Source organism: Pantherophis guttatus, chromosome 11 (genome assembly GCF_059756535.1).
Source record: "Pantherophis guttatus breed Tessera chromosome 11, ASM5975653v1, whole genome shotgun sequence".
NCBI lineage: Eukaryota > Metazoa > Chordata > Lepidosauria > Squamata > Colubridae > Pantherophis > Pantherophis guttatus.
In genome coordinates, this window is record NC_142073.1 from 3287353 (window position 1) to 3312321 (window position 24969).

General features: G+C 42.5%; 1 protein-coding gene across 1 annotated transcript in view; it reads right to left on the bottom strand.

Annotated features, from left to right (window-relative positions):
* Positions 1-24969, bottom strand: part of CDH13 (cadherin 13) — a 425229-nt gene that overhangs the window by 62122 nt on the left and 338138 nt on the right. The window contains exon 8 of the mRNA XM_034426532.3: positions 18783-18923. Within this exon, the coding sequence (XP_034282423.1) occupies positions 18783-18923 (141 nt within the window). The remainder of the gene's footprint in view (positions 1-18782; positions 18924-24969) is intronic.

Consider the following 24969-nt stretch of genomic DNA (forward strand, 5'->3'; position numbering starts at 1 on the left):
AGTGTAGGTTCTCTGAACCCAGTCATGTCCCCAAGTCTTCAAAGTACTGTTCATGCTAGGGATAATTAGCCTCTTGATTATTCCAAGTAATCAGATGGGTCAAAGGTTAGCCAGCGTCACGAAGCATGTTTAATTCAATCAATTTAGCTGGTGATGCAGCTCAATAAATGGATTCTGATAACGTCACCAAATTGAGGTGATCTGCTTGGAATTCTGGAGCACTGGCATTTGAACACTTTTTGCTTAATTTCTCATTTTCTATTCAGACGGAGTAATCTACTTAATTACTGCAATACTTTCACTCAAGAGCTCAAGGACTTGGTCGGGAGGTGTTGGGGGAAGAAGGAAACAGGAGTCAGTGCTGGAAGGCAGAAATAAAAATACAATCAAGCAAACCCTTTTTCGTGACAAAGTGATCTTGGCTTGCGAGCAACTGATCTTAGAAAGAACTCATTTCAGCAACTGAACACATAGGATGACACACACACACACACACACACACACACACACACACACACACACAATGATTGCTTCTCTCCCACCCCCCAATGGTTGAACAGGGTTTTATTTTGCAGAATCAAAGCCTCTACCTATCACCTCTTCTTTCTCCAGTGGCTTTTCGTCCTGCCCACCTGACACGGAGTGAGTTGAAGATGAAAGGAAAACTAAAGTAAGAGCATTCCAATTTCAAAATGGCCTCCAAATTTCTCATTCCCACTCTCCCAACAGTTTTGGTTACGTTTGAAAAACTATTGGTGACTTTTTAAAACCAAGGCACCTACTGGTCTAAAAAATAAAAGCCCAGAACTCTGATGTCCTGTGGACAGATAAAGAAAAAAACCAAATATGTCTTCCAGGATGACCCCAGTGGAGAAAGCCCAATTCCATTTACTCATACAAACTCAGATGGTGGCATGGAGATTACAGGTTGGACGTCCAAAATGATCTTTTATGAAGGGACAAGAGAGTTAGCTAGGAACCTTTCAACCTTTGCAACTGTAGATAATTTCTCCCCATCCATATTCTTATATATGTTCCAAGATTTGAGGGGCTGCCACAAAGAAGTGGGGAGTCAAGCTATTCTCCAAAGCACCTGAAGGTAGGACAAGATGGATGGAAGCTAATCAAGGAGAGAAGCAACCTAGAAGTAAGGAGAACATTCCTGACAGTGAAAACAATAAGCCAGTGGAAGGGCCTGCCTTCAGAACTTGTGGAAGTTCCATCACTGGAGGCTTTTAAGAAGAGATCGGACAGTTATTTCTCCAGAATGGTATAAGGTCTCCTACTTGAGCAAGCGTTTGGACTAGAAGATCTCCAAGGTCCCTTCCAACTCTTATTATTCTGTTATAATAGAAGCTTCAAGGTGTGACTTAATGATTATGCAGCTCCAGTAGCTTTTGAAATCCAAACTCAATTGAGTTTCTCACCACTTGCCCTGCTTTCTCCACCAGGAAATTCTGAACTGCTGTTTTTCATAATAAACTCAAGCCAAACTGTCTGTTATGATTACTTTTTAATGAAACCTATTCCCCATAGACGTCTGACTTATATCAATATTTCTATCTTCCCGGAGTCAAAGCACACCGTTGTTTTTTTGTTTGTTTTTTTTGTCAGCCTAGATATTTTAAGTTGCATCCTTCTGCCATTCAATATCTTTTTCCATTACATTTTATTGGTTTCATTGTGTCTTATACTTATATATTCAATGGGGAAAAAAGTTTTGTTGACGTCTTGGGCATCTTTTGCTGAATATTGTTCAAATTAATATTCTGTAGGGTTAGGGTTAGGGTTTTCCACAAAATTGTGGTATTCCACAAATTCTGCTAATGCAGCTTCACAATAAAGTAAGAATGAGTTTATTTGATCTACCTGCTAAGCCTATCATCAATCTTGCAAGCCTGAAAATAAAATTCTTCCGCCATCACCTTGATAACCTGGTAGGTCTTAGGAAGGGTTCCATCTCAGCCTCTTGCAGAGGTGGGCATCACATAATGTAACAACCGGTTCGCCCAGCACCAAAAATGTGAGCACGTGTGCACACATGATTGTGTTGTGGCCCGCCAGCGGCCAGCAGAGCTGGCAGCAGAGTTGGACAGTGAGGAGGTTGGGAAGGAATGTGGGCCAGTCCTGGAGTCTGGGGAAGGCTCAGATGAGGGCTCTGAGTCAGAGGCACAGAGGGGCCCAAGGCCATCTGGCAGGTCTTTGCTGCCTCCGGAGTCTCCGGAGTCTGACATCAGCGAGGCAGAAGAACAGCAGGAGCCTGTTCCCAGTGTGCGCATGCGCAGAGCTGCCAGAAGACAGGAACAATTAAGAAAACAGGTCGACTTGGGAATAAGGCTTGGAGATGATTGGCCCCTCCCTTAAGTCATAAAAGAGCAGTGAACGGGACGTGAGCTTTTGCAGGAAGCAATTAGTTCATCTGGTCGGTAAAAGCTCTGGAAAAGTTCTGTTTGACTCTATGCTAGGTTTGGCCTTACCCTGTGTGGCAATTAGTTCTCTGGGAGCATTCCAAGGGAGATAAGGTGGGTGTTTGTAAACACTCCCCTGATAGACTGTTTGAGAAGCCTTTCAGACTGGGAATGACAATAATTCACAGCCGTTTGAATTAAAGAGGTTTGCCCGGAGTAAGTTTGTGCTGATTACTTTCTAAGGAAGACTAGGTCAGAACAGATTGCTTTGCTCTTGCATATGCCTTCCGCACATGTACGTGGCATCAAAAACACGGCAATATAGGACAGAACAGCACCGGGGCAGGTGGGCGGGTGGGCAGGTGCCACCTGCTGGTTGGAGCTATCACTTCACCCAAACCGGTCCATACCGGCAGCAACCCACCTCTGGCCTCTTGCCTTGCCCATTATTCAGCTGTGGGCTATGTTGTCTCTTATCTGTCCATTCCCTAACACCAACTTCTCACAAGGTCTTTTCCACATACTATTACACTCTTCCGAACAAACCAAACCAGACCAGACCAAAACAAATCAGCCAAAATACCCAAAGGTCTTTTTGTCTCCAGAGTAAATAACCACCTTGTCTTCAATGGCCCTCTTTATGTACCTTTTCCTGAGTTAAAAAACAGATGCTATCAAATGGTTTAATCACCATTTTCCTAACAGGTTGTTGCGTGATTGAGTTTGTCCTTCCCATGAAGCACCTGAGAAAGGCAGGAATTGGAGGAGGGGGAAAGGGGTGGATTTAAGCTTCCAACAACAGCGGTAATTTGCAATTATCTCCACATTCACATTCAAAGGCTACACAGTAGTCAGCAGAAATTAATCCAGCCAGCTGTATTCTGCACACCTGCCTTTTTTCTCTCTCTCCCCAGGGATGGAAGTATGGTTGGAAATGTTTGTCAAGAAGCATTAAATGGGAGGGAAGTTTTTGTGGGCATCGAAGGCTAGGTTTATTTGATAGTTATGACAAAAACTGAAAAGGGCAAACCCAGATTTTGTTTAATGAAAATCAGGATTCTGGTTTTGAGCATCGTATTCCTATCTGGCAAAATGTAAAATTGTGTGTGGCAAGCGGCTTCAGGGTCCTATGGGGTAAGTGAACCACTGTGAAAACAGGGTCCTATTATCTTTTTCGACCAGAAGGTGGGTTTTTTTTCCATTTTTGAATCCCCTTAAAATTTTACACTTTTCATGAACAACTCTTCCCCATGCACAATGTTTAATTTTCAACATTGTTCAATGTTGTGAATATTAAAAATGCAGCTGAACCTAAATTAAGATTGGGGAGGGTCTTTCTAAGCTACGCATTCCTTTTCAGATGCATCTTTCCCCAATATTCAAATTGCTGCCTCATTTTCTGCCGCTGCTCTTCATAGCCCATATCGTCTACATTCCTACCAGAAGTGTCCGTAAGGTATGTTTTTTTAAAAACAAAAAAATCAAGATGGCAGCCACAAAAACATAGTTGAAGCCATGTCTGGTTTCTTAGGTGTGTTGCATGAGAATTAAAAATGGACACAGCTTTAATTGTATCATGGCTGTGGCCATCTTAACATATTTTTCCCCAGTGTCCCTTGTGGACACTCTTCAATCTGATTGTGAATTTTCACAGTTGGTAATACCAATGGAGTCTTTGGTGCTCTCTGAGCTTGGTTGTTTTCTTGCAGATGTTTTATTACTCAAACTAGGTAACATCCTCCTCCTCCTCCTCCTCCTCCTCCTCCTCCTCCTCCTCCTCCTCCTCCTCCTCCTCCTCCTCCTCCTCCTCCTCCAGTATTCCATTCTCTTCTAGCACTGATGATATTATATAGTTAGGGTAATAAAATGTCTGTTAAAAGCCAACCAAGCTCAGAGAGCACCAAAGATTCCACAGTCCCTCCTCCTCCTCCTCCTCCTCCTCCTCCTCCTCCTCCTCCTCCTCCTCCTCCTCCTCCTCCTCCTCCTCCCAAATCCCACTCCCTTCTAGCACTGGTGATGTTCCCTAGTTTGGGTGATGAAACCTCTGCAAGAAAACCACCAAGCTCAGAGAGCACCAAGGGCCCCTCATTTCAACCCTGAGCTACATATATTCTCCTTTATTGGTACCTTCTACTTCCGTATGAAGAAAACTTGGTTTGACAGGAGTTGTGTAGCTAGAAAAAAAAACCCTTCATTCTTATGGCCAGTGTAGAAGTTTTTCTAGCTACGCATCTCCTGTCAAACAAAAAACATCAAGAAGACTTTTCTGCACACATTTCTACTGACAATAGCAGCACCATCCCTGAACTGTGTGACTTCATGGAACAAATCTGAGCCATTGCTGAGAAATGTTGGGACATATTTAAACCCGTCCCAGACTAATTTGGCAGAACCTGTCAATCTATCTTCTAATCTCATTCTTGCTCACACCTGTCTCTCTTTAATAGTTGATGTCAGGGAGCAAAATTGATTGATTCTACATTTTTTTGGTAGTGTTTTAGGCTATAATCATGCTATAATAGTATTAAATAAAAGCACAATTTGCTGTATGCTTTAAAAGTGATTACGCGTATCCCATGTGTTGGCTTTATTAAAATGAATGAATAGCTATAAAGCTTTCCCTCACCCTTGTTAAAGTACCCCCCAAACTGATAAGATGAAATTTGTGTTCATATCCCAATTTAATTTTTCTCCTTTTAGGGGGAAGCAAACCCGTACGAATATAGTCTCTGCCATCGATCACTCTGAGGACATAAAAGAAAGACGTAGCACTTCATTCTCTTTAAATTAATCATCCTGGCCTGATTTAAATCTTTCTTTTCAAACCCGTTCAGCGAAATGCAATGCTGTAAAACCATCCTGCGATTGTTTCTCAAAGGGTGGACGATATAACCATGTAAAGCTTGGCATCCATCTTTGTCAAGTGATCCCCAATGATTTTGACACCAACATTCCAAAAAGCCATGGTGCAATTAATAACAAATACGCAGTGGTGGGATTCAATTTTTTTTACTACCGGTTCTCTGGGTGTGGGTAAGGCATGTGGGTGTGGCTTGGTGGGCATGGCATGGCTTGGTGGGCATGGCAGGGGAAGGATACTGTAAAATCTCCATTCCCACCCCACTCCAGGGGAAGGATACTGCAAAATCCCCATTTCTTCACGATCAGCTGGGACTCGGAAGGCAGACAATAGATGGGGATGGGGCCAGTCAGAGGTGGTATTTACCAGTTCTCCGAACTACTCAAAATTTCCACTACCGGTTCTCTAGAACTAGTCAGAACCTGCTGAAACCCACCTCTGCAAATATGTGTATGTGATTATGTGTGGGAAACCAGGGGGTAAAAAAACCCAAGGATGTTTTCAGGAGAAAGAGAAAGAGAAAGTGTGGACTTCAACTCCCAGAATTCCCCAGCCAGTCTGCTGGGAGTTGAAGTCCACATCTCTTAAAGCAGTCAAGCTTGAAAAAAAAACCCCACTAATGTAGATAGTGTAACGTACACCGGATCAATAGTGAGATTTGTTATCTTTTCACAGGGCTGGAGAAGACGAGAAGGAGGGGACTGTCTCTTCAGAAGCAAAATATATTTCATTTATGGAAGGCCAACGTGCCGCAAGTGCTTTGTGTCCTTTGCCAAAGCCGTGCAACGCAGAAATGGGAAAATGTCAGATTCAAAATAGGCTTAAAATCGCCTCGCCTTTGGAAAAAGCCAGCGTTAAGATTCTGACTCATACATCTTCATTCAGAACTATTTGGGGGCAAAATCTGTTGCCTTGACGGAGGTTGTTGTATTTTATCTTCCATTATGTTGAAGTCTGTCCTGCTGGGCTCTGGCGATATTTCCCCCACCACAAATGTTGTGGAAGGGCACTCCCAGGATGTGAGGCAGAATGAAAATTACTATCAAGATTTTCAGCCCTGGGAGATTTGTTTGTTCGTTCAACTTCCTTTTCTAAAAAGGGGAAAGAAAAATTGAAATTTCCATTCTGTGATTCCTGTGATCTTTTCCTTCCAAATTCTCTACAGATTCTCAAGGGAAAGCTGTGGTGTACAAACCTAAGGACCTTCTAGTGTTGAAGTAAGCTTCTCCCAGCTGTCTTAAAATATGACTGTTAGTTGCAGAATTTTATTTTATTACTTTCCAATTCCTTTACCTCATCACTTCCTGGGAACATTTCACTATAACAGAATAAAGGAATTGGTAGGGATGCGGTGGCTCAGTGGTTAAGATGCTGAACTTGTTGATCAAAAGGTCAGCAGTTCATTGGTTCGAATCCCTAGTGCCGCGTAACAGAGTGAGCTCCCGTTACTTGTCCCAGCTTCTGCCAACCAGTTCGAAAGCACGTAAAAAATGCAAGTAGAAAAATAGGGACCACTTTGGTGGGAAGGTAACAGCATTCCATGCGCCTTTGGCATTGAGTCATGCTGGCCACATGACCATGGAGACATCTTTGGACAGTGCTGGCTCTTCGGCTTTGAAACGGAGATGAGCACCGCCCCCTAGAGTTGGGAACGACTAGCACATATGTGTGAGGGGAACCTTTACCTTAGAGACCACAGAGGTCTCTTTTCCAAAGCACCAGAGAGGAAGACAAGAAACAACGGATGGAAACTAATCAAGAATAGAAGCAACTTGGAATTAAAAAGAAACTTTCTGACACTGAGGACAATTAATCAGTGGAACAAGTTGCCTCCAGAAGTTGTGGGTGCTTCATCACTGGAGGTTTTTTAAGAAGAGATTGGACAGACCTTGTTTACTTTCTTAATATTTACTAAGACTGTATTACTATTATTCTTCTCATCCTTCCTATTACCTATCTCCTCCCATAACCTTGTTGCTTGTATCTTTACGATTTATATTGTTTTATTTAGTTTCCTAGTATGATTTGATTGCATATTTTGTATCCTATGACTATCACTAAGTGTTGTATCTTATGACTCTTGATGAATGTATTTTTTTTCTTTTATGTACACTGAGAGCATATGCACCAAAACCAAATTCCTTTGTGTCCAATCACACATGGCCCATAATTCAATTCAACAATTCAATTCAATTCAATTCAATTCAATTCAATTCAAGTCAAGTCAAGTCAAGTCAAGTCAAGTCAAGTCAAGTCTAGCCAAGCCTAGCCTAGCCTAGCCTAGCCTAGCCTAGCCTAGTCTAGTCTAGTCTAGTCTAGTCTAGTCTAGTCTATTCCTAATTTTCTTCTCATTCTCATTCTCATTCTTTTCTTTTCTTTTCTTTTCTTTTCTTTTCTTTTCTTTTCTTTTCTTTTCTTTTCTTTTCTTTTCTTTTCTTTTCTTTTCTTTTCTTTTCTTTTCTTTTCTTTTTTTCTTTTCTTTTCTTTTCTATTATGTTATATCTGTGGACTTGAAATTGTGTTCTAATCATTGTGGGATATTGCTTGTTAACTGCATAGGAACCTTCGGGTCGATTGGTTTTACAGCATTGGGTGAGTTTCCTTCAATTCTTAGAGAAATAAGTTTTACCTTCTTGATACGAGTAGAAACAACCAGGGAGAGAGAGTGTGTCCCACAATTGTCCTTATCCTTTTAATGTGCCATCAAGTGATTTCTTAAAATCAATTTGCAATTGATAAATTGCCTTCTTTGCTGAATGGATTTCTGCTCGGTTGTGCCTGGTCTAATCATCCTGCTGAGATAGGACCATTTTAATTTTTTTTTTTTTTAATATGGGCATCAATGGGTTGTCTGAAAGTTTTCATTCCAAGACACAAGTGGGAGCTGAGTACCATTTTGGCAATGTTTTGCATTTGTTTGCTTGTGGAGAGAAGTGCATTCAGCTGTTTTAATGTGCATGCTGACTGACGAGCGACTGAAGGCCAGAGATGCATATGAATTTGATCAACTCCTTGGCATTCTTCCCATCTATTTTGTGCTTTAATTTTTTTTTTATCAATTTGTGAGCAACGGCGGAGCAACCGAGACTCTATGAATAACATGGAAGGATTCCTCCACTTATTAAAGCAGACCGATGGTGGTGTGGGATCTGGAGCTTCAAAGATGAAGAATTTGATAGCAGGAGAAGGGGGTTTACAAAACAAGCCATTGGCAGCTGGTTTCAAATGAAGTTATGCTGAAACAGGCATCTCGACAGAAAGGGAAGTATTGATGTGAAAAAGTTCAGCGCAGAAAAGCAATCTAGTTATTCCAGGGAGCAAATTTAGGGTGATAACCCCAGACATCAATAAGGACAGAAAAGAAAAGATCAAAGGTACTTCTGAGTCAAGCAAGGCGGATAGTTCCTATTTATCTTTGGCAAGTCCAGTTGCAGGTAATGGAAAGAGAGAACAACAGGCATGAAAGGGACTCAAAAGTCAGCTGCGGGCAACATCAATAGCATGACTGACTCAACACATTTCAGAAGAGCTCTGAAAAAGTTTACGACGCTGGGAAAAATCCGGAGAAACTCCTAGATGTTAGGAATTAGGTGCAAACATACAGAGTTCTATTTAGAATTGTGGATATGGATATGAGAGATATGAGAGAGAACAAGTTTAGAACATCATCAGAGTTGGAAGGGACCTTGGAGGTCTTCTAGTCCAACCCCCTGCTCTAGCAGGAGACTCTATATCATTACAGACATATGGCTGTCCAATCTCTTCTTAAAAATCTCCAGTGGTGGAGCACCCACAACTTTTGAAGGCAAGCTACTCCATTGATTAATTGCTCTCACCATTAGGAAATGTCTCCTTAGTTCTAGGTTGGTTCTCTCCTTGATTAGTTTCCATCCATTGCTTCTTGTCTCACCTTCTGGTGCTTTGGAAAATAGGTTCACCCCCTCTTCTTTGTGGCAGTCTCTCAGATATTGGAACACAGCTATCATGTCACCCCCCTAGTCCTTCTTTTCAGTAGACTAGAGATACCCAATTTTTGCAACCGTTCTTCATATGGTTTAGCCTCCAGTCCCCTAATCCTCTTTGTTGCTCTTCTCTGCACTCTTTCTAGAATCTCAACAACTTTTTTCATTGTGGCAACCAAAACTGGATGCAGGATCCCAGGTGTGGCCTTACCAAGGATTTATCAATGCAGCCTAGGATTGCATTGGGTTTTTTTGGCCAATGCTTGAGAGACCATTAAGAGGCCATTAAGCGAACATGTTTTGGTGGACATCTCTCTGTGGAATTAATCCAGAAGTGGGTTTCAGCAGGTTTTGACCAGTTCTGGAGAACTGGTAGCGGAAATTTTGAGTAGTTCAGAGAACCGGTAGGAAAAATTCTGACTGGCCACACCCCCATCTATTCTCTGCCTCCCAAACCCCATCTGATCAGGAAGAAATGGGGATTTTGCAGTAACCTTCCCCTGCCATGCCCACCAAGCCACACCCACAGAACCGGTAGTAAAAATTTTTGAAACCCACCACTGAATTAATCATTACGCCATTTCTGATTCATGGTGACTTTGTTTATTTGGTTTGCTTCCCAAACATCAGCAGCCCGTTTTTATCATGATGGTGGTGGAGAATAGCATGTGAAGGTAGTTCATGCATATAAGTCCTTGGGCAAAACTGAGATAGTACGGGTCTCCTAATGACCAAGGTAGGGTTCAGTTGCTCCACAAAAAATCTCGGCCAGGTCAGCCAAGATGGTGCAGAACTTGACATTTTGGCGCCAGCCCCGAGCATCAAAGGACATCACCCTTCGTTCAGCCAAGGTCAGAGGCATCAAATTTAAAGGCAGCCCAGTTAAATCTCGCAATCTCTCTTCTCATCCTTCTTACAAACAGAGAGGATCAAACAGGTTGGAAGCACCTAATACACTGCTAGCCAGTTTCACATATTGTTACCACCAGTTTGCTGCACGCTTGGTTCACGCGCATGCCTTCTGCACATGTGCTTTGCTTGTGCGTGCCTTGCACACTTGCGCCCGGCCTTGAAAATGTGACTAAATAGTACGGTATTATGCCGGGCCAAGTGGGCGGCACCCATGGTAGCCTGAACTGGTTCAAAGCAGCTGAATACCACCACTGCTGCTAGCCTTTACAAAATAGCTTCCCACTCTGCTCTACCTCACCTTAGAGCCGGCTGGGTGGCACTGGTGACCTCAAAAAGCCTTGATTTGATCTCTTCTCTAGAAGTCCTACGCGGCTTATTTTCAGTAAGTAGAATAATTATGCCCGCGATCAGAATCCTAGGAACAATAATTGAATTCAGGCTTTGTGAGCTGTGAAATAGAGGGAAAACATTGAGTTGTAGCTCCTGAGTTGGTCTCAGTTGCATGTTGCACTAAGGGCATGATAAATTTGGCCTACTCTACAGGATGGCTGTAACCATAAATGAAATTATGCAGTGAAATTACAAAAGGCTTTACTACATACAGAGCAAATTAGGTCCCTCTTACTATAAGCCATTATTCTCTGTGCGTATTTTTTTTTCCTTGCCACGACTATGCCTGTGTCTCCCATTTCCTGTCCAAGTAGCAGATGGGCTGAGAATTGCAGAGAAAGCATTCATAGCAACAAATAAATATTAAGTGACTGTCAACATCGAGAGCTCAGGATTCAGCTACCCTTGAAGCAAACAAGCATCTGGACTGCAAAGCTAAACAAGCCAACATTGAGACAGAAAAGTTTCCAGACAAGTTGCTCGGCCTACAAAGACCATTTTTTCCACCCACTGAAGCAGGAACTTCTATCGCTAAGGATTTTGCTTGATACACATCTAATTAACCAGCAATGTTCTACATCAGATGGGAAAAAGATTGTCCCTCTATCCTGTGATATTACTCTGACTGGATAGCCCTAACAATCAAAAGCTGCCTCCTCTTCAGCTGGTCCAGAAGTCTACCTTGTGAAATCTCATACACTCTAATTATTAACATCTACACCAGGGGTCTCTAAACCAGGGGTGAAATGCTCCCAGTTCGGACCGGATTGGGCGACCCAGTAGCAATTGTGGCAGGTGGTTCGAAGAACCGGTAGCGAGGGAGGCGCAAAGCTCCACCCACCCGCCCGGGTGTCATTACTTCCTGGTTTCAACCAGGAAGTAATGTGTTTTTTACCCTCTGTGCATGCACAGGATGTGTCAACTTGCAAAGCTTTCAAGTTGCCATGAGCAGGAGGGAGGGAGAACTGAAGTGAATTCCATACATTCTTTCTGACCGCAATCAGAAGGAGGGTGTTAGGTTAGGAGCTCCATCAAGATGGGCTTTAATAGAAATTTGAGGATTTCCAGCAGCATCGCAATTGCTGAAGGAAATAGGATACAATGAAGGACAAGATATTTCTCCACGCTTTTATGCTAAATAAGGACAACATCAGCATACTTTGCCCGTGAGCATTTCTCTCTCTGGTGACATTTCAATTCAGGAGGAAAAAAAAACAACCCCAAAAAATCAGATTCAAAGGTCTTCGCTTGGGTGGGGTGAGAGGGCAGAGATGACCTCCAAGCCTTTTTGAGCATCCCTGCCCGATTGTCCATGCCTTCGACTGACCTTCCTCATCTATCAAAACTTCCTTTAAAAACAGAGAAATAAGGGCTTTCCATCAAAGGCAGAGGCAGTGTCATTTCTGCGGCTTGCTTAAAATGTTTATCCGGAGATTACAGAGACAACTTCTACAGAATTCGGTGACCTTGGCTGAGACAGGAACAAAAGCATTGCAGATGACCCCTGGGAAGAGGAGATAACACTGTTTTATTGGGGAACCAGGTCTGATGATGGAATGAGGAGTGAGAGAGAGAGACAGAGAGAGGGGGAACGGATAAACAGCCATCCATCCCATCGTCTTGCAAGAGGCTCTTTTGTGGAAGGAGCAGTTATCTAAAGGCACCAAATTAATATGCAGACGGAATACATCTGGAGAAGTAGAACAGGGAGGGCAACCAAACTCCTCTTTAAATCCTATTGTTAAGACTTCTTTTCTCTCTTCTTTTCAAGGGGAGACACTGGTCCTTTTGTTTATTGCAGAAAAAAACCATTCCCCTCCCCCACCCAGAACACCGCTATGACAATTGCTATCACAGAGTCACTACCTGACTCTGTGGTTTCTTCCCCAAACCCCCAAAACTTTAACCTTAGACTGTCTACTGCCGACCTCACCCCACTCCTAAGAGGTCTGTAAGGGGTGTGCATAAGCGCACCAGTGTGCCTACCGTCCCTGTCCTAATGGGGGCTACCTGTATATTTCCGGTGTTTCAAAACTGGAAGGGAAGGTACTTACTGTAACTTAAAATAAATGTGCAAATATGTGCTCATAGAATTGGAGTCAAAAGGGATTTAGGAGGTCATCTGGCTGAATTCCCTGCTTGCCACAATTATAATATCCCCTAAATTCTGCTTCCCTGCCTCCGGTAATGCTTTTACGTCTCCCATTCCAGTGCTCTATACTTTCTACTTTGGGAAGCCCCCACCCACCCAGAGAATGAAATATTTTGGGGAATATTATATTTCCCCAAAAGGAGAAATGGAGAAAAATCTTAAGAAAGGCAGAAAGCAGCTCCAGTCTTTCTTAACAGCCTCAAGCAGAAGCCTTTAGAGATGGATATTTTGTACCTATTAAGAAAGACGGGGAGGGGGGGGGCAATCTATTCATAAAGAAAATGCCTTCAGCCACAGAAGGCTGGAGTTGATGCGATGAAGAATTTACATCCCCCCACCCAAACTCTAAGGACAGGATAGGACCTTTAGGACATGATAGGATTTACCCACTATCATTAGAATAGCAAAAGATACAAGGCTCACTACATTACACAACCCCCTGGAGCATCTCAATCACAAAACCCCAGAATCCTATAAAGATCCATCCATTCACCAAGCCAAGGAGTCAGCCATCCCAAAAAACATTTGCTGCTGTCACCAAAGTTTCTGGAAACCAAATAAGACTTTTTTCCTTGCTGTCAGTCAGCCTCCATTTTATTTCCAGCACCTTTCTCCCAGCTTGGAACCGGACTGGATTTTTTTTTTCTTCCTACACTACTATTAGGAAGTTCCTTCTAATGTTTACTTGAAGTTTAAAACTCCATTTTGGAGCAATTATCATCTGTTTTTTTTTTTCATACCTATTTGCATGATTGCAAGGAACGACGACTTCTCCCCCCAGCTTTTTTCTCAGCCTCTCAGCCTGCTAATCGGAGAAGGGGAGGTTTAATTCTCCTTTGCATTTAAAATCTGATTTTTGATTCACCATTTGCTTCAGATACAACAATTCCTGTACGAGGCTACTGAATTCCTTCCCTTAGATAAGAAAACCCAGGAGAAAAGTCTTGCTGTCCGGAGGTTCAAATTACTCCTGAATGTTTCTATGCTTGGGGAAGGGATGAATAATCAAAACGATGGATTCAAACCCAGAAGGAAAAATTAGATATAATTTGACTCCGTAGGCTGCCCATTGTTCTATTAGCGTCTCAAAGAATATGATTATTGAAAATTGCCTGCTCATTTTCAATTCAAACCACCTTTGGTGCCCATCCTTTCCTACTGTGATGCAGCTCAACAGATACGGATAACAATTTACCCCGAATATGAAATATCGGTGGCTTCGCGAAGCTCATTAATATTCTTTAAGGAAGCATTCATTAGACATTTCTCTGCCTTTTTAACACTTTCCCACACGCAGAACAAGTGAAAAATACATGCATATTTAATTTGCAGAGATGGGGCGGGGGAAACTGCTAATTCTGGTTTCAACACAGTAAATTTTTTTCTGGCTGTTTGGCATTAATAGCTGTCAATTTCATTAATAGACATGTTGTCAGAGACGTTAAAGAGATGCTCCTTAAATGTATTCCAGATGCTCAGTTTCTGCTTTCAGAATTGTGACCTAGGCCTCGCAGATGAAAGCAAACAAATTAATGACGGACCTTAACACTTCCAATTGTCATGTAAGGAGATGTGAGCAATTTGGAACTATCTATCAAAAGTAGAAAATCGGTGGGTCTCTTCTTTGAATGGCTTCATTTTTCAGAAAATATTTTTTCTCACCACTCGCTATGAGAGCAGATTAACAGATTAACAGAGTTGGAAGGGACCTTGTAGGTCATCTAGTCCAACCCCCTGCCCAAGCATGAGACCCTACATTAAAAGCACACACACACACACACACACACACACACACACACACACACACACACACAATGCAAAATCTGGTTGCAACTACAGTTATCCTCGATTTATGACTGCAGCCGAGCCTGGAATTTCCATTGCTAAGCAAGACAGCTGTTAAGCGAGTTTTGCCCCTTTTTATGATCTTTGTGTCGCAGTTGTTAAGTGAATCACATGATTGTGGAGTGAATCCAGCTTCTCTCGTTGACGTTGCTTGTCAGAAACCAGATGGGAAGGTTACAAATGGCGGTTACATGATCCCGGGGACAGTGCAACTGTCACAAGTACATGCCAGTTGCCAAGTGCCTGGATTTTGATCACATGACCACAGGAATGCTGCAACAATAGTAAGTGTGAGAACAGGTCCTAAATCACTTTTTCTCCCCAACTCAGTGGTGGGTTTCAAATTTTTTTACTATCGGTTCTGGGGATGTGTCTTGGTGGGCGTGGTATGGCTTGGTGGGTGTGGCAGGAGAAGGATACTGTAAAATCTCCATTCCATCCCCACTCCAGGGGAAGGTTACTGCAAAATCCCCATTTCCTTCCAATCAGCTGGGACTTGGGAGGCAGAGAATAGATGGGGGTGGGGCCAGTCAGAATTTTTACTACTGGTTCTCCGAACTACTCAAAATTTCCGCTACCGGTTCTCCAGAACTGGTCAGAACCTGCTGAAACCCACCTCTGCCCCCACTGCTATTGTAATTTTGAACAGTCACTAAACTAACAATTGTAATTTCTCTCTCTGGGCACACTGAGAATGTATTGTATCTGCTGAACAAAACTCCGCATTGGTGACAGGAAAGGCATCCGGCCATTAAAACACTCTGCTAGCTCCATTCAATTGCCTAGACTCCACCCCGCAAGGGATTATGGGGTCGTTAAAAGATGATGATGATGACTAAACTAGCAATTGTAAGCCAAAGACCAAACAAAACTAAAGCAAACTGAAACACAAATTCCTGTTCTCTTGCTCTGCCTAATTTTTTCCAAGCAAAGCTGCATTGTTGGTGCAACAGATCTGACTTTTAGCAGGAAGAAATGTTCGGCCTTTCCAAGAAACTTAAAGCAACCCCTCACCCTTCAGAAAAAGAAAAAAAAAAAAACAAGGAGGAAGAGGGAGAGGAATCCAAAGCTACTTTCAGGCAACACTCTACCGTGTTTTCTCTCAACAATGTAGGTCAGTTGAAGAGAGGCAGCTGAAAGGAATATCTTGAAAGAAAAGTAAAGAACTGCCAAAAAGCAGAAATAAAAGGCAGAGAAAATCAGAGAGACAGAAGCTCCTTTCCATCTGTACATATCAAAAGAAAAACAGCTGAAAGGGAAGCAGAGCTCTATAATGGGACCATGAAGGGTGCAAACCAATCCTGGCTGCCTATTTTAGCTCTGATATTAAAGCTCTATTTTGCCACAGCCGTAAATAAACTGGATTTTTTTTTTCACGTGAGTTGGATTGCCAAGGCTTCCTTCCAAGAAAACATCTCTGTATTTCAGTGCCCCATGTCAATTTTCTGATCTCCTTTTTTCTCAGAAACTCAAGTTTGTAAACTCCAGGCAGTATCCTTCCTCTGCCACGCCCACCAAGCCATATCCACCAAGCCACACCCACAGAACCAGTAGTAAAAAAAAATTGGATCTCATCACTGGTGACGTGTGGCCATTTTCCACACTTACGACCGTTGCAACACCCGCATGGCAGAGGTGGATTTCACATAATTTTACCACCGGTTCGCCGCGCACTGAAAATGTGAGTGTGCACCTTCCGCGCATGTGTTTTGCTCGTGCGCACGTGGCTTGCACACATGCGCACAGCTTAGAAAATGTGGCTAAATAGGATGGCATAGCGCTGGGGCAGTGGGCGGGGCGGGCCCACCTGCAAGTTGCCACTACCAGTTCACCCGAACTGATCCGAACCGGCTGAATACTACCACTGCCTCATGGTCATGTGACTTGCAACCGGATGCTTGACAACGGATTCATATTTATGATGGTTGCAGTGTCCTGGGGGTCACTTGATCTGACAAAGCGAAGTCCATGGGGAAACCGGATTCACTGAACAACCGTGTTACTAACTTAACCCGGGGTGAAATCCTACCGGTTCCGACCGGTTCAGGCGAACCGCTAGCAATTATGGGCATCAGTTCACCGAACCGGTAGTAATTACCCCTCCTTGGCCCCACCCACGCCCAGCTGGTCGCCACTCACCTCTTCCGGCCACTCGATATTCCACAGAATTCAATGTTAAATGCAGCAGAGAGAATGCTAACTTTTCTCCCTCCATTCAGAACGGAGATGCTGCAGCCTGTCCCTTTTAAGATAGTCCCCAGGAGGGAGGGGGACGGGGGGGGGAGCAGCTGGAATGGAGTTGTTTTTGTGAAAGGCAGGAAAATGGGGAAGGGGATTTTCCTGCCTGTCATCTATTCCTCAATCTCAGCACAGACTGAGGGAAGGATGGTAGGCAGGAATATTCCCCTCCCCATTTTCCTGCCATTCGCGACAAGGAGTGGCTGGGAGGGGAGGGGCCGGTGAGGAGCCCCTCGATGTGAGTGATGTTGAGTTGGCCATGCCCACCCAGTCACATGACCTCCCCCCCAACAAGCCACGCCTACAGAACCGGTAGGGGAAATTTTTTAAGTTCACCCCTGACTTAATCCCTGCAGCGTTTCCCTTTAACAACTGTCTCGCTTAGCAATGGAGATTTTGGGCTGCATGATGGTCATAAGTCAAGGACTACCTGTATCAAATCTGATCTCTTCGCTCCTGCCTTTCCTGGGACCGAGAAAAGAACGGGAGGAAGTTCTCACCTGTTGCTTGCTAACATTCAAGAAATGTATTTCGTGGCACCTGTAATTACAACTGAAAAGGTCACACCACTGTTTCTTTAGTTAATGAGACTAATTTTCCTTCGCTGGCTATTTTTAGACTCGATCCTTTTTTACTTTCTTAGACTTTAACTGGAAAAGAGTGGCCACACCTGGAGGCAAATTCAATTAACGGCTGACGCTGCATACATTTTGTGTCGCGATTTAATTTTCTTTTGGTTAATTAATTCACTTCCTTAGCACCGGCTATCCTTCCCCACCAAGGCGCAGCCTGTGTTAAGTACAGCCAGCTTGTAATAATGTTCTGAGCGGCTGGGCGTGGATTTTGAAGCGTATTTATTTTTACCTCTTTTGAAAGCTGGAACTGGGCTTGTTTTTTGTTTTTTTTTTACAATGGAATTGGTCTATTGCATTGCAATTTTAAGTCTTTAAAAGGTGTTTTCTTAAAACGGTGACATGGGAGTTTGAGTGCTGTTTTCGGGGAAGGGAGACTCATAGCTTCCATGGCAATGGTGAAATCCAATTTTTTTTACTACCGGTTCTTACCGGTTTTTACTACAAATGTGTCCTTAAATTGTCATTTAATGACTAAACATTCCCACATGGAAAGCATTGCATTGTTTACGTTTGAATGCGATGCAAAGACTGAGAAACAGTTAAAATACACACATTTTTTTTAAATTATTATTTCTGTCGGTGTCCTTCCCTCGTCCCACCCAACACCAGTTTGATTTCCACAGTTATAAGCAACCTCTACTTTCATACAACAAAAGTGTTATTTTCCTCTCCCATTACCTCCCTTTAGGGAAAACAGAGCCGATATCACAGAATCTATCTTTTAAGGAACAAAATTGATACTAAATTTAGAGGCTCTGATATTGGAAAAGTCATTATGGTCCTGTCAAAATGAGCCCCTCTCAAAGTGAATTTGTTTGCTGGGCTGCTGACAAACATGATGATTTCCATCAAGTTTCATATTGCAGCTCTTGATTCAAATGAAAATTTACTCCAACTTTAAAAAAAAATAAACCCCAGAGAAATAAATTTGGACTGTACAAAACAATAATACCTACTGCCATGAAAGATTCATGCATTTCGGGGCCAGTTAAATAATTTATATTAGTTTGGCTAATATTAACCACTGCTTCCACGTATTTTGAAATGATTTTTCTATTCCCCATGTCTACCCCACACATCTTCTCCTACCCATAATTGAGAATTCCATAGAGATTGATGTCATTTCCTAGTTGTTGATAACTAATATTTCAGAAATATATAGGTGTAGGAATGACTAACTAGTGTATATATAGAGCTGCTTAACTGATGTTTATTTAATAATGTCGACTAACCTTTTAAAAGAGAAGTTATGAGATTCAATCAGGTGAGAAATGGAACTTTTTTCTAAGGTTCTCATTAATTTTATCTCTGCTTTAGCTTTGATTCAGGTTTAAACCAATCAACCTCTTGTCTTTTGTGCATTTAAAAATAAACATTTACCTCTTTCTTGGTGAATTCTGGCGCATGGTCGTTTTTATCATCAATGACGATTGTTGCAGTAGTGGTTCCAGTCAACCCAACTTCATGGCCGGCCATGTCCTTTGCTTCTAGGATGAGCTCATATTTTGGATTCTCCATTGTCTGCAGAGATGAAGAAAGAAGACAGTTGTCAGGTATGCCTCCTTTCAGTACTCAAGAAAGAAAAACCCCGACTCCATTTTCATAGAGAAAGGTATTTTTACTGAGTATGAACTGAATGCAAGCAAAGAAAAGCAAGGTCTGAGGCAATAGGCACGAAAATCACATGTAGAAAACATCCTTAAAACCCTCCCCCCAATGGTCCAGTCAGAATTATCCAATCCACATCCCCACAAGGGATCATGTGGGGTGCAGCTTCCGATGGCTCCATCCTTCTGGCATGCCAGGACGGTTGACCTTGACTGGTTATCTGGTTGACTATTATCCCAAAAATATTCCCTAATCCCAAAGTAAAATCAAATTAGAACATCTTAGAAAGGGTGCACCCAAATAAATTTCATTAAAACAAGGTCCTAGAAATCCTTCCATCCATCTATCCATCTATCTATCCATCCATCTATCCATCCATCCATCCATCCATCCATCCATCCATCCATCCATCCATCCATCTTTCTCTCTATCTATCCATCCAACTCGCCATCCATCCATCCATCCATCCATCCATCCATCCATCCATCCATCCATCCATCCCTTTTGAGTCAGTCTTGACTTCTGGCAACTGTGTTGAAATCTACCCATCTTTAAAGTTGGCAAGGTTGAATAACCATGGTCTACAGGGATTTTTCCAAATGGAGAAGAGGAGGAATCCACAGGCCAGCTCTCTGGCAATACAACCACAAAAACTGATTTCACAATTGCAGAAATTAAAGGTAATACAGCACAAATTCTGAAACAACAAAAGTTTTAGCACAGGAAAATGTTGCAAATAGGTTACATATTTCTCCTATCCTCTTTTTCTTTTTCTTTTTTGGTTTGATTTTGTTGAGACCATCGCTAATGCCAGCCCTGCAGCCAGCTAAATGACAACAAGCAAATTTATGGGATAATTAAAGGTTTCTCTGTTGTAATTATACGAGTTCTTTTGACAGTGCTGGGTTTGGACAGAGCTGGAGCTGATAAATGAGCCATCAGATGAATCATGATTTAATGTCTGATCATTAAGGTTATTATCCCTCCTCTTAGCATTAGATCAGCTTTGTTTATAGTGGATGGGTTCTCTAGGATATGGGGAAATAAGACAGCCTAATCTTTGCTCTTGACGATGCCATCAAAAGCAAAATGAATTAATTCCGAAAGATGTCAATTTCTTGCTCAGAAAGTAGCGGCCTCATTCTGAATTGATTTCTTCTCCCTTATGTGATATTGCCACATCACCACATCTGATACCTTCTAGTCCAGAGATTTAGGGCTTGGATCTTCTTTGCCTCCTCTTTCAGGACCGTTTTATTTTTCTCAAACTTGGTGCTGCAAAATTCACAGGGAGCTACTGAGAGAGGCCATATTAGGCCGGAAGCTTCCACGCTGCCAACATCGCCCTTCAGAGTCAGCCAATATGACATCTCTAATAAAAAGTAAAAGGACGTGGTGGCTCAGTGACTAAGACACTGAGCTTGTCGATCGAAAGGTTGGCAGTTCAGCAGTTCGAATCCCTAGTGCCGCATAATGGGGTGAGCTCCCGTTATTTGTCCCAGCTTCTGCCAATCTAGCAGTTTGAAAGCACAAACTGCCACATTTACTATTGTGGGAAACTGGGAGGGGGGGATTGTATGGAGCCAGTGTGATATATAGTCATAATAACATTCCTTTCTCAGAGAGTCAAGGACATCTTGCCCTGCACCTGGAGGGCTGGAATTGGGAGGCATCTCCAGTTGGGATGGTGCTTGGATTGGACCATGTGATGGACATGTGGGTGCTCGGAAGGGACTTGGACTTTCCGTTGGGTGGTGAAAACCTGGAAGCTTTCAGATTCGGGTTTTCCCAGATGTGCCAATATAATAAAAGAGATAAAATATCTCTGACACGGTGGCTCAGTGGCTAAGATGCTGAGCTTGTCGATCGAAAGGTCGGCAGTTCAGCGGTTCGAATCCCTAGTGCCGTGTAATGGAGTGAGCTCCCGTTACTTGTCCCAGCTTCTGCCAACCTAGCAGTTCAAAAGCACGTAAAAAAAAATGCAAGTAGAAAAATAGGGACCACCTTTGGTGGGAAGGTAACAGCGTTCCGTGCGCCTTTGGCGTTGAGTCATACTGGCCACATGACCACGGAGACATCTTTGGACAGCGCTGGCTCTTTGGCTTTGAAACGGAGATGAGCACTGCCCCCTAGAGTCAGGAACAACTAGCACATGTGTGCGAGGGAAACCTTTACCTTTACCTTAATAAAATGTAACTTTGAGGAAACTCAATTTTCTTTCGTTGGGGGTGTTACTTAGAACCCTGACAGTATGTAGATCTGAACTCCCAACATTTTTAAGCAACTCAAGCTAAGCTAGAGAACTCTGGAAATCACCTGAAAATGATCCGTTTGTAAACTGCTGTGAGTCATTTAGCAGGATGCCCCGAGGCATGTAGGATGTTAAAAGCTTCATAGATATGCCACCAAAATGCTTCTTCCTCCCCCCCCCCACAATCATAATGTTTAGAGGAGCGTGGAATATGAAAAAATGACAGCTTCAATCTTCACGGAAAAGAAAACACCTTGAAGTTATAACGCCCTGTAACATTCCTCTTGAAGGGTAGAAAAAGCCAACCCCAAAATGTAAGAGGGGATTGCAAAATGTTTTACAGCTTACAGCACTAATTTTCAAAATCACCTCTGTGATTTTATCCACTGAAAATGGAACTGCCAGGAAATTTTCAGTAATAGCATTTTCTGGGCATTTTGACCACCGGTGCTAATTTGCAAAACAAATCAGCCATGGAGTAGTAATACATTTCTACCTCGACCTTTATAATATTACTTTCTGGCGTGGCTGGAAAAAAAAGTTTTCTCCCTTGAATCTGAATCTTCAACCCTAAACATTTTTTTTTTTTTGCATGCCTGCACATATTTTTAACTTCAGGTAGTCCTCGACTTACAACGGTTGATTTAGTGACCCTTCAAGGTTACAACGGCACTGAAAAATGTGACTTATGACCATTTTTTTTGCAGTTATGACCGTTGCAGCATCCCCATGGTCATGTGATCCACATTTAGATGCTTGGCAACTGGTTCATACTTATGACCGTTGCTGTGCCCTGGGGTCATGTGATCCCCTTTTGAGACCTTTGGACAGGCAAAGTCAATGGGGAAGTCGGCTTTGACTTAACAACTGGATAACTAACTTATCAGCTGCAGTGACTCACTTATGGGAAAAAACTGTCTTAACAAATGTCTCACTTAACAACATAAATTTTGGGCTCAATTGTGGTCATAAGTCAAGCACTACCTGTACTGTTCTGATTCATTGAAGAAGCAGACAACTTGGCCCAAAAATGTTATCCTACCATCTGCTACATTTTTACTAAGTGGTGTAGGATCGAAGAAACTGCAGCCTGTTCAACTGCGAGGAATAACGGGAGTTGTAGTACATTAGGAGCGCCTTATTTCCAGTGGGATCTCCCTCTGATGAGCTTCCACTCAATGCTTCTTGTCCTATCCCTAGGTAGTATGGGGATTAAATTGAGGCTTAAATTAAATTGAGATTAAATTAAATTTTAGAATGGAATGGAATGGAATGGAATGGAATAGAATAGAATAGAATAGAATAGAATAGAATAGAATAGAATAGAATAGAATAGAATAGAATAGAATAGAATAGGAGTAACAGAGTTGGAAGGGGCCTTGGAGGTCTTCTAGTCCAATCCCCTGCTTAGGCAGGAAACCCTATTTCAGTCAAAGGGTTATCCAACCTCTTCTTAAAAACTTCCAGGGTTGGAGCATTCACAATTTCTGGAGGCAAGTTGTTCCACTGATTAATTGTTCTAACTGTCAGGAAATTTCTCCTTAGTTCTAGTTTGCCTCTCTCCTTGATTGGTTTCCACCCGTTGCTTCTTGTCCTGCCCTCAGGTTATTATTGGAATAAACTATAGTTATTACTTAGTTCCATTAGCCGTTCATCGTCTAATGAGATATTCATGCTGAGGTATCAGAAGGCAGAACAAGAAGCAGTGGACAGAAACTAATCAAGGAGAGAACCAACCTAGATCTGATGAGAAATTTCCTGACAGTGATATCAATTAACTAGTGGAACAACTTGCCTCCAGAAGTTGTGGGTGCTCCATTCCTGGAGGATTTTAAGAAGAGATTGGACAGCCATTTGTCTGAAATGGTATAGGGTTTCCTGCTTGAGCAGAGGTTTAGACTAGAAGACCTCCAAGGTCCCTCCCAAATCAGTTATTCTGTTAAATGGACTTCTGATCTCCTAATATGTTGTATCAATCTCCTTCCTTGTGGTTCCCCCCACCACATCCTCACTGTATTTCATCACCACAATGCACAAAATCTGTAGCTTGTTTGTGTGCATTGCTCATGACAATTTCCATAAGAAAGATGCCATACAATTAACGGGGAAATGGAAATAGGAAGAGGGGTTGCCATATTTTTTTGGGGGGGGGCGGTCTTTGTCACCAAACTGTTCCTGCCTTTTTGGGAGGACTTGATTTGCATTACAACATTTGACAAATCTTCAATCACTCTGATTTAATTCAGGAGTTCTCTGAATCCAAGGCACAATCAACATATTTATCAGCTTGAATCCTGTCTTCCAGAATAGGAATGTAATTAAAAGAGATAACTAGCTCAATAATGAAGGGGAAAAAAATTCAGCATTGTGCTCCCACAAAGTCTTTGACGAGACTCTCTTTATATTTACAATTCTGAACTATATACGCTGAGCAAACCAAGCCATCTAAGGTTGCAATCAGAGTTCCTTTTACTTCTTCAGGTTTCATCCCCCATAATTTTTTTTTTTTTTAAAGCTTATCTCCGTTTACCGTGCAACTGACAGTAATAATTCCAGGTAGCTTTCTAAAATCAAGCACTCTTTTGAGCGTGTAATGAATCAGTAAATGATAGCATCTTTGCCCATAGACAAAATATAATTCTAGTGGATGCATTTATGTATTTGCTGGGTCATTCTCTGGGAGCATAAACTGATCTAATTCCGTATCAGATGTAAGATCGCATAAAATGGATTTTCAATTACACCGAGGATGCATGTAGATGCACATGCAAACTTAGAAAATCACAGGCTTAGTGGAAGTAAGCCATCACTTTTGTACAAATGCTCCTTGATTGATGGGAGCGTTCGTGGAATTTTGCATGCTTTAATCATTGGCATGGCAATGAATCGTGCAGGGCTAGGAACAGCGAAGATCCTGTTCATAACCCTCAAAGCCCAACAGAGAACCTGAGATCCGGGAAGGCCACATCAACTAACGAAGAAGTTTTTCCTGTTACCAAATTTCAGTGTTGAGGTCATGTGCCCCACCATTGGTTCCCGATCCAGAACTGAAAAGAAGTAAGTCTGATTCAAAATGTAACTTAACCATTTTTAGCACTTTCCATCTGACTTTGGCAAGAAAGAGTGAGTGCCATTAAGGGAATGTCTGATTTCAGGTTAAGTTTGGGAGTGGCTTTTTACAAATAGATCTAATCTGGCAACCGTACAACACCACATTGCTTCTTTTACAAAACGAGTAAGAGTCATGCAACTGATTGAAAACAGAAAGTTTGCAGCTTAGCTGGATTCAATTAATCAATCAGAATAGAGCTGGAAGAGACTTTGGAGGTATTCTGGTCCAACCTGCTCAAGCAGGAGACCCTAGACCAGAGGTGAAATGCTACCGGTTCAGACCGGTTCAGCCGAACCGATAGCGATGGTGGTGGGTGGTTCGGAGAACCGGTAGCGATGACAGCGCGAGGCTCTGCCCACCTGCCCAGTTGTCATTACTTCCTGGTTTTAACCAGGAAGTAACCTGTTTTTTAACCTCTGGGCATGCGCAGAAGGGTTTGCACATGCGTAGTGGGTTTGCCTGCGCATGGAGTGAGGATGCGTGCACGGTGCGTGCACTTCCGAACCGGTAGGGAAGGTAAGTAGATTTCACCCCTGCCCTAGACCATTTCAGACAAATGATATAGATTCCTTTGGAATACTTTTTCTAACATTTCT